This window comes from Canis lupus, chromosome 24, assembly GCF_048164855.1.
Source record: "Canis lupus baileyi chromosome 24, mCanLup2.hap1, whole genome shotgun sequence".
Taxonomy (NCBI): Eukaryota; Metazoa; Chordata; class Mammalia; order Carnivora; family Canidae; genus Canis; species Canis lupus.
The window spans coordinates 35,959,246-35,970,090 of NC_132861.1; the positions used below are offsets into that span (position 1 = coordinate 35,959,246).

The 10,845-nt window shown below is 39.5% G+C and overlaps 1 protein-coding gene across 4 annotated transcripts in view; it reads right to left on the minus strand.

Moving 5' to 3' along the window:
- Nucleotides 1-10,762, minus strand: part of R3HCC1 (R3H domain and coiled-coil containing 1) — a 47,239-nt gene extending 36,477 nt beyond the window's left edge. For 3 of the 4 annotated variants that reach the window (XM_072796265.1, XM_072796263.1, XM_072796261.1), the window contains exons 1-3: nt 10,664-10,762; nt 1,366-1,486; nt 710-736 (exon numbers count right to left, since the gene is read on the minus strand). In XM_072796265.1, coding sequence (XP_072652366.1) covers nt 710-736; nt 1,366-1,404 — 66 coding nt within the window. In that variant the 5' untranslated portion in view covers nt 1,405-1,486; nt 10,664-10,762. The remainder of the gene's footprint in view (nt 1-709; nt 737-1,365; nt 1,487-10,663) is intronic. The other variant, XM_072796264.1, reaches the window with a different exon arrangement.
- Between the last annotated feature and the right edge of the window lie 83 nt (nt 10,763-10,845).

Below are 10,845 nucleotides of genomic sequence, written 5' to 3' on the forward strand. Positions count from 1 at the left end.
AGGTGGTGGGGTACCAGATTTTCTGGTCCAATGCACCCCTCCCGAGGGACCTAACAGAGGAATAAGGAGCAAGGAGGTTTGTGGGCACCAAATATTTCAGCACCTCTTGTGCATCACTGCCCTTCTGCTGCCCTCATTGATGGAATCTGCAAAGAAGTCCCGCTTGACACCAAGGGGTCACTGACAAGATGCACTAGCCTTGTTGGTAACTGGGCGAGGTAGCCACCTGCAGGCCATCAAATTATACTACTCTGCTACATCCACAAGTAACTCCAGCACCCACCTTAATTGGGGCTTGAAATTCTTGCCCTCAAACAGCTCCTGGCTATTAATATCTAGAAGACCAGAGTAGAAATCCTCAGGCATCCTACGAGGCGCTGAAATGTAAGCCCTTGATCGTCCTGAATCCAGAAGCTCAGAGCAAAGCAAGGCCCCAAACTAACAACATTTAAGAGATGGGACAGACTGGAGGCACCTGCTCTGGGGTTGAGTGTCTGCCTTCGGCTCAGGTCATGATCCTGGGGTCCTGGGATCAAGTTCTGCATCGGGTCCCCGCAGGGAGCTTGCTTCTCCCTCTGCTTATGTCTCTCTGCCTCTCTCTGTGTGTCTCTCATGAATAAAATAAATCTTAAGAAGAATAAAAGAGAGATGGGACAGTCTGAATGTGCCCTGCAGTAGGATACTGGCAAAGGTTACGGGCACAGCATACCTCAAAAGGTGGGCTAGGAGAAGAGGCCTGGGAACAGGAAAACAGAAAAATTAAGATGCATTTTTGCTTTCTCACAATTTTTTCCAGAGTATTTCTTAAGAAGATGGTGGTGTTATATCACATTTACAAAGACTATCTTTCTAGGTAGTTTGAAGAGTAAAAAGGACCTAGAATAAAGACAAAATCCAATACAGGGAGAACTCAAGGGAGCCAAGTCACGAGTCTCTTTTCTGGGCATGGTTGTGAGGAGCTTCTGAAGGCCTGACAGATTCTCTGCCCTCATCCTGGAGGGGCTTGCAGTCCCTGAGGGAGCAGAGGATGGGAGGGTGACAGGAACAACAAAAGACACCCTTTGGGCTTCTGACCCCACCAGCCCCACCCACACGCCTTAGAGGCTTCAGTGAAGTGGGAGCAGGCCTGGAGAGAATGCTGAGTGGCCACATGATGGCACTGTTTCTCTGACCAGGCTTCCTTGCCTGGGAGGTACGTGGCTGGGAGGCAAGCCCACTTAGCCACAGCTATGGACCAGATCTGACCTGGGAGAAATATGCCCGGTGACTCAGGAAAATAAAGGCCCAACTTTCTCAACAAAGTGGTTGTCTCTCCCCCAAACAGAGGGACAAATCAAAAACACAGAAAATAAGCCATGCCCTCACCTCTTCAGAGCTGGTCTGCAGTACAGATGTACAGCACATTCAGAGAGGGTAGAAATAAAGCTCATAGAGGAAGGCTGCCCCTGAACCGCTTTTACCACACTTTCTTCAGGTGGCTCAGAGACTAAATAGAAAAAAAAGGCGTCAGCAGGCAGGCCTCCACATGGGTGGAGGTAGTGAAGGGATGCTTAGATAAATGTGGGAGGGAGTCAGAGTGTTTCTACCCACACTATTTTGGGACAATATTAGGTAAGGATAAAATGGGCCCTATTAACCAGAGGTGAGTAAACAGAACAAAAAGCAGCACAAAGGATATGTACAATTTCTACAGAAGAAGAAGAAAGGAAAAGCACATAGGAAAATGAGCAGAGCAGAGAATAGAGGGTAACAGAATATTGGAAGATTCTCTTGAGAAAAGAGAATAAGATTTCAGTTAATAACTGCTTCACATTCCCAAGGAAATCAAAGAAATCCTGATTTCCATGTCACAGCGGATAAACCAACAGATTGAGATGAAAGAGAACTGTCAGAACCATGGGAAGATGTAAAAGAGGCAATCATGTTCATCACAGAAGCAGCAAAAACTAGAGCCAACAAAGCAGGGACTGCTGAGTAAATGCTTGTGGGAAAGAAGATGACTATTTACGTAAAGCTTGCCATCTAAACTGCACTCATTAAATCCTCACAGCAGCCCTTTCAGATGGAGATTGTTAGCCTACTGTACAAGAGTAAACTGAGGTTTAGCCAAGGACACCCAACTACTAAGTGCAGAGTTGGAACTCACTCAAATCTAGCTTTAGCCTGACTACCACACCCATGCTCGGAAACCCCACAGGATTGAGATTCTCCATCTTCAGAATGTCATTAGAATTGTCTTGGTGGCCAGGAGCCAGATTCAGAAATCAGGAATGAAATAAGTTCGATGAATCCAATCAGCCGGAGAAGCACACTGGTATGTGCTATAGATTTTTACTCAAAAGAGGAGGTATGATTATGAAAGAATTGAATGCAGGGGACATGGGGTTACAAATAGTCCCATCTGATGACATGGACCAAGAGTTCCCTGCTGCCAGAGTGTCTTCTTTGTGTTTAAGGTGAAGTTTAAGAATATCCAGTTTATGATTGTTATTGAAAGTTCTTGTAATGTTCGCATAGTTTGGCATATTAGAGAATCTAACACATTAGGCAGTGATCCCAATTTAAAATGTGAAATAGATCTCAGGCTTACAATTTTAAATGGGCAGATGTAATGATGTGGCAAAAGAAAGGCAAAAGAATTGTAGATAAAATTAAATTTCCTTACAACTTGCAGCAGGTCGACAAATACTTGAGAGAAGCTGAATAAGAAATTCCTCTGGTAGCTCACAACTGTCTTAGTGTTAATGCTTTGCTAGAGGCAAAAATCAACCTAGCTTGACAATAGCTTGGGCCTCCTGGATCCTCTAAGTTTTCTTTAGCATATGAAAATCATTTTAATTTTTTTTTTAATTTATGATAGTCACACACAGAGAGAGAGAGAGGCAGAGACATAGGCAGAGGGAGAAGCAGGCTCCATACACCGGGAGCCCGACGTGGGATTCGATCCCGGGTCTCCAGGATCGCGCCCTGGGCCAAAGGCAGGCGCCAAACCACTGCGCCACCCAGGGTTCCCTGAAAATCATTTTAGAAACTTCCTTTCTTTTAAAACTTTAAGTATATAATCAATAGCTCCTCACAACCCCAGTACAGCTCTTTCTCCCCACCAGTCCGGGCCTGGTGCTTTAATCAAGACATTTTTTTGCAACAAAAACATCTCAAGTCTTTCTTGACTATTTACTCCTGGCCCATATCACATCAGTTAAAAGTACTTGACTAAGTTGGTAAAAAGTATTATAATATTAAAGAGAGCTGGATTTACAGTATTTTAAGATCAACAAGAGTTGTTTAACAGCATAGAGAAATGTTTTTGCTTTATAGCTCACAAGGTCATCCATTTGATATGCATTTAAAAAGTGAGGACTTCTGAAATATAAACATACTTTTCCCTATTCCTCCCACTAAATGCAACTAAAAACCCTGGACATTATATATAAAACAAACAGAAGGAGGCTGAAAGGTGGAGAGAAAAAGGCTGACGAGCTAGGGAACTCAGGATTCAAGGGAAAATGAAGTGGTATATTTCTTGGGTTTTCTTTATGCCTCAAATTCCCAGACTTGGAGCATGAAGCCAACAACCCAGAAACGTCGAAAGACACAAACAAATCAAAACAAAAACCTAACAAATGCCTTTTTTTTCTCTCTTGCCAAAGAGGCAGGCGAGCAAGAAAGAAAACTTTTAGACAATTACTGTTCTACTACCCCAGCCAGACGTTGTCCTCACTCAAACCCGCAAAACATAATATAGGAGTCCTAGACTGTAACCTTCATCACCTTGTAATAAAGTGCCCCGAAGACAATGTCAGAGAAGGCCCAGTAGGGAAACAGGCCTTTCATCCTCTCCAGGCAGTAATGAGCCCTGGTCCCTGCCTACAGTGTCAGTAGAGACCACTAGAGAACCTAATTTCCACCCCCTACTCAGGAGTAAAATAGCACCCTCCTCCTCACTCTCCCCACTGGAGTGGTGGCATAGGAGGCCTAGTGGACAGGAGGACTTTCATACCACCCAGAAATCAAGAGACCACATCATCCCCATGGCGTCACTGGAAGCCATGTGGGGAGCAGCAAGGCAATTCTACCTCTCCTAGCCAGGAAAGTATCTCTGGAGGCCTGCTGGGAAGCCAGAACTCCCACTCCTACCCAGCAGTAATGACTCCACCTAAGTTGTCAATGGCATATGAGTGGGAAACCTGAATTTTAGATTCCACCTGCAGCAACATGGCAATGCCTCCCATTCCCTGTCAGAATGGTGTCAGAAAGAGATAGCTAACAGAGATATAATTAAGATCCAGAATCTCATAACACCCAAGACGTCCAGAATTCAATCATAAATAACTGGGGATAACAAATACTAGAAACACTTCAGATTCCATGAAGAAAAGGCAATTGATACAAACACTGAGATGCCAGAAATTTCACATTATCCGACAAAGATTTTAAAGTAAATGCTTCTACAAGCAATTGTGAACACACTTCAACTAAATTAAAAAGAAAAAAGTCTCAGCTAAGGCATAGAACATGTAAAAAGAAGAACCAAAAGGAAATTTTAGAACTGAAAAGTATAATGAAAATAAAAAGTTCAGTAGCAGAATGGAAGAGGAAAAGGAAAGAACCTATGAACTAGAAGATGAAATAGAAATTACCCAATCTGAACAACAAAGAGTAAACAGACTGAAAACAAAAATGAACAGAGACTAAGGGATCTGTGAGACTTTAACAAAATGATTTTACATAGATGTTATTAGAGTCCTAGGGAGGAGAAAGAGGGTGAGGTGGAAAAAGTGATCAAAACAATGGCTGAAGACTTCTGAAATTTGGGGAAAAAATCTACTTGGAAATTTGCAAAGGGTCAATTTTCCAAGAACACATAGCAATTAAATCTGAAGAAATCAAGACAACCTCAGATAATGGAAGAGTAAGAGAATTTGTTGCCAGAAGATCTAGCCTAAAAAGAATAGCTAAAAGAAGTTTTCTAAACAAAAAGGAAACAATAAAAGAATTTTAAAACATTAGAATGGAGAAAAGAACACAGTAAGCAAAAATATAAGTAATACAATAGACTTGCTTTTTCTTCTTGAATCTTCCAAATTGTGCTTGACGGTTAAAGCAAAAATTATATGTACTGGTTCTAAATGTATGTAGAAGAAATATTTAAGACAATGTATTATAAATGGAGGAGGTTAAAAGGACATAAAGGGAGTAAAGTTTCTATATTCAAATTGGTAAACTAAGAACACCAGAAGATTGTGGTAAGTTATGTGACATAAGCTATATTAAGAAACATTTTAAAAATACTATAGGTAGGTCAAAATGGAATTCTAAAAAATGTTCAACTAACCCACAGAAAGGCAGGAAAAAGAAAGCAGAAATGGAAAACAAAGAAAGCAGGATGCCCAAGTGTCTCATTCAGTTAAGCATCTGACTCCTGACAACTAACCCACAGAAAGGCAGGAAAAAGAAAGCAGAAATGGAAAACAAAGAAAGCAGGATGCCCAAGTGTCTCATTCAGTTAAGCATCTGACTCCTGATTTTGGCTCAGGTCATGATCTCAGGGTTCTTAGATTGAGCCCCACATTGAGCTCCACACTGGGCATGAAGCCTGCTTAATATTCATTCTCTCCCTTTTCTTCTGCCCCCCACTCCACAACACACACACACACACACACACACACACACACACACACACACCTAGAAAGCATAGTAAGGGATGCTTGGGTGGCTCAGCAGTTGAATGTCTGCCTTTGGCTCAGGTCATGATCCTGGGGTCCTGGGATCACGTCCCACATTGGGCTCCCTCCAGGGAGCCCACTTCTCCCACTGCCTAGGTCTCTGCCTCTCTCTGTGTGTCAGACATGAATAAATAAATAAAATCTTTATTAAAAAAAAAAAGAAAGCATAATAAAGTAGCAGACTTAGACTGGAAAATATCACTAGTTACGCTAAATGTAAATATTCTAAATACTCCAATTAAGACAGATTGTCAAAATCAATTTAAAACCATGATTCAAGGATCCCTGGGTGGCGCAGTGGTTTGGCGCCTGCCTTTGGCCCAGGGCGTGATCCTGGAGACCTCGGATCGAGTCCCACGTCGGGCTCCCTGCATGGAGCCTGCTTCTCCCTCTGCCTGTGTCTCTGCCTCTCTCTCTGAGAGAGACTGTGTGACTATCATAAATAAATAAAAATTAAAAAAAAAACCATGATTCAACTATCTACTATCTGCAAGAAGCTTACTTGAAATATAAAAATATAAGCAGGTTGAAAGTAAAAGGATGGAAAAAGATCTATCATGCAAACATTAATCAAAAGAACATAGGTGTGTATACTAATTTCAGCTAAGGTAGACTTCAGAGCAAAGAAAATTACTTGAGACAGAGAGGGACATTACATAATGATAAAAGGGTCAATTTACCAAGGACACGTGGGGATCCTAAATGTGTAAGTGCAAAATAAAAGAACTGCAAAATATAAAAAGCAAAGACTCAGAAATGAAAGAAGAAATGACAAAGTCCACAATGATAGTTAGAGATTTTGACATCTCTCAACAATCGATAATGAGACAGAAAATCAACAAAAATATAGAATAATTCAACAATACCATTAATAAACAGGACCTAATCAACATGGCTGGCTGAGTTGATAGAGCATGCAACTCTTGATCCCAGGGTTGTAAGGCTGAGCCCCAATCTGGTTATAGAGATTACTTAAAAATAAAAATTTTAAAAGCGGGGGGAGAAGAAAATATAAACCAAAGAAAAAAGAAAATAGAAAGGAATAAAATATAAAATGAGTAGAAATCAATGAAATTAAAAATAGGAAAACAATAGAAAAAAATCAATAACCCAAAGAGCTGGTTCTTTGAAAAAAATCAAGAAAATGACACGAAAGAAAGAACACACAAATTACCAATATCAGGAATGAAACAGGAGATATCACTACAGACCCTACAGACATCAAAAGTATAAGGAACTATAATAAACAACTTTACACACATACATTTAACAATTTAGTGAAAAGACCTACTCCTAAAAGGCCACTTAGTGTATTCCACTTATATAACCTTTTTGGAAAGACAAATTTTTAAATGGAGAATAGATTTGTGGTTGAAGGGGTTAGAAACAGGAGATATGGGGGATAGCTGATGGAGGGGAGAGGAAGTGGGTGTAACTAAAAGAGCTACAGGAAGAATCCTTGTGGGACCACTGAATGGCTCAGTAGTTGAGCCTCTGCCTTCGGCTCAGGGTATGATCCTGGGATCCAGGATCAAGTCTCATATCAGGCTTCTTGTATGGAGCCTGCTTCTCCCTCTGCCTATGTCTCTGCCTCTCTCTCTCTCTCTCTCTCTGTCTGTCTCTCATGAATAAATAAATAAAATCTTTAAAAAGCAAAAGGAAGAATCTTTGTGTTCTATATCTTAACTGTGGTGGTGGGTACAAGAACCTACACATGTAATAAAGTTATGTAGAACAAAATACACATGCTCACAAACACAAATAAGCACAAGCAAAACTGAGAAAATCTGAATAAGACTAGTGGATTGTATGAAGGTTAACTTCCTGGTTGTGATATTGTACTATAGCTCCCAAGATGTTGCTACTGGGGAAAACTGGATAAAGGGTACACAGGATCTCTGTGTATTATTTCATACAACTGTATGTAACTCTACCAATTCCTTAATAAAAATTTCCAATTAATAAAAAAGAAAGATTTAAAGAAAGATTTAAAAGAAAGATTTAAGTATATTAAATTTATAAATGCAAGTTAAGTGTTTAATAACTTCATAAATATGAGTAAACCCAGGAGCAAATGCTTTTTTAAAAAAGATTTTATTTATTCATGAGAGACACAGAGAGAGAGAGAGAGAGAGAGGCAGAGACACAGACTGAGGGAGAAGCAGGCTCCCTGCAAGGAGCCCAATGTGGGACCCGATCCCAGATCCTGGGATCATGCCCTGGGCCAAAGGTAGACACTCAACTGCTGAGCCACCCAAGATCCCAGGACCAAATGTTCAAGAGAAATAAATTTGTTTAGTTATTTCAAATTTACCAAAGTTGTTCTCATTTTCTGTAAAATATATTAGATATATAAAATTATAATAGTTATAACTTGAAATTTAAAACAATGAAAACTAGATATTTAAATGTGTTACTTTCATAAGCTAGTATAACTTAAAAGCTAAATAACTATAAGGAATATTTTGTGAATAAAAAGCCAGTCTCATGAGAAACTCCCTAAAACTACATGGACTTCAAAGAAAAAGCAAAAGAAGATTAAAGCAATTGGGGAAAATATGAATACAGAGGCCTGCATTGTAGATCCAACATATGGATAATGAGTATACCTGAGGAAAAAAACAAAGGTACTGGAACAGAAAAAAAAACTAAAATTGCAATATTTTGTTGAAACAAAGGAAAACATAAAGGTATAGATTAAAGTGGCCTTACCATGTTCCAGAAATAAAAAGATAGATAATGATGATAGATAGATAGATAGATAGATAGATAGATAGATAGATAGATAGATAAAGATAGATAGATAAATAGATAGATGATAGATAAGTAGATAGATAGACCAACTAATGGCTGATAGAGATCATGGCAAAACTCTTTTCTCTGGGCATTAAAAAAAAAAGACAGATATCATTATTTAGACAGAATACAAAGGGTAAAAACCAAGTGGCTAAAGATTTCCCTAGCAACTCATAACCAGAAGAAAATGGAACAATATTTAGGGAAAATGTTAAGACCAGAAAAATCTATAAACTGTGATGGCAACTGGAAGATGTTTTCAAACTTGCAATGACTTATAAGCCTGTCTCTCATAGAAATTCTGCTGAGGAAATGGAGTGGTCCTGGCCTAAGGTGGAGATGCCAGGCAGGACATTGGCAGACACCGTTTATAGACAGCCGGTCCTTGTCCTGCATAGTTTAAGTCTCAAGAATTTTGGAAAATCCACAAACAACTGAAATTGTTTTCTCTAATGACCTAATCAGTCTATTCCAGAACTGCTTGCCCAACCAATCTCTTTGATAGCTGCCAACTAATGACCTTAATTAGAAAAACAAAATTCATTCTTTATGGACTAGCACCTTCCCCCCACATCCTTGCTTTCTTCCTTTTCTTACAAAAGTCCTTTTTTTTTTGTTTTGTTTTCATTTCTTCTTTTTTTTTTTCTGTCTTTGTTAACTGATAAGAATCTAATGCTGTTCTTGGTGTACTTGTGAGTTAGTTAACAACTCACTAAATGTTTCTTTGCTTGGACATTCATTATCCTTCCTAGGAAGCTACTAAAAGACATAATCCAGACCACCAAGGGATGAATAAAAATAAATGACTTACAAACTGGAATGTCATGAGAGAAAACACTTCATGATGAACATTTAATTTGCTTAAATACTTAGTTCAATGAAATAATCACAGCAAGGTTGCCTGGGTGACTCAGTTGGTTAAGCATCTGCCTTCAGCTCAGGTTGTGATCCCAGGGTCCTGAGATCAAATCCCACATAGGGCTCCATGCTCTGTGGGGTGCCTGCTTCTTCCTCTGTCTCTGCCTCTCCCTCTCTGTCTCTCATGAATAAATAAATAAAATCTTAAAAAAATAACAGCAAGAAAATGGTATACAAATATTATAATTCTTGAAGGAAGAGCTACAGAATATAAGTAGAAAAAAAGCATTTTTTATCACAATAGATTAGGACAGGAACCCCAAAATGCATTCTAGAGTGTGAAGGAAGGAAGAAGGGCATATAACTGAGGTAGTCAATAAGTAATATTTTTTCCAAGTAACTAGCTCTGCTAGTTACATTAGTTAATAAGAAAACTTAACCTTATAGCAAAATATGGTCAAAAATATAATACAAGGAGGGGCAGAGAGCTTAAAAATGGATTAAAAAGAGGTGATGGAAATAACATTAAATAAAGCCTTTGTAGCAAAACCATATATGGGATATATATATATATATATTCAATTATATTATACACATTAAAATTGATTCAAAGAGCAACATATCATTCTATATTCTTTACCAAACTCACACCTAGGACAACCCTATGAAATTCATTTATGGATCTCAACAAAATAGTCAAAACACCACATGGAGCTTACTGGGCAAACAGTAGAGATACCACATTAATTTCAGAGCAAGCCAGGGATATTCATCGATGCCTTTTTTTTTTTTTTTTAAGATTCTATTCATTATTTAAGTAATCTCTACACCCAACATGGGGTAAACTCACAACTCCCAGATCAAGAGTTCCATGCTCTACATACTGAGCCAGCCAGGCACCCTTCACCTTTTTGTCTTTTTTTTTTTTTTTCTAGAGGTACTAGTAAAAGCAATTCGACAAAAGAAAGAAAACCGGAAAGGACAGGAAAGGTTGGAAATTTGATGAGATCAAATTGTCATTGTCTGCAGAATCTTTTTTTTTTTTCACATAAAATTTCAAGATCAACCAAGAAACTCTTAATAAGCAAGAACTGTCTCCAGAAATGAAGACCATCTGTAGCTGAGAAAGTGGGAATGCTAACAGAAGGACAGAGAAAGGCAGGGGTGGGGAAGCTGGAAAGGGCTGGGCTAGAAAGGAAAGTGTAGAGAAGAGAGGACTGGCTAAAGGTGAAGGGGCCAGAGGAAGAAAGGAAGGAGAAATCCACTCCCAGACCCTGCTCTACCTGATTGGCCTCTGCGTGGCCATTCCCTGTTGTGGAGGGTCCCCACCTCAGACCTAATCTCTGAAGCTCTGTGTTGTCCTTCAGCTCCTAGGAGACCACTTGTCAGGCTTGCCCGAGTTCTAGCTCTGTTCTTAAAGGGCCAGAGTATCAGGAACCCAGATGGGGAATAGGGGTGGGGGTGG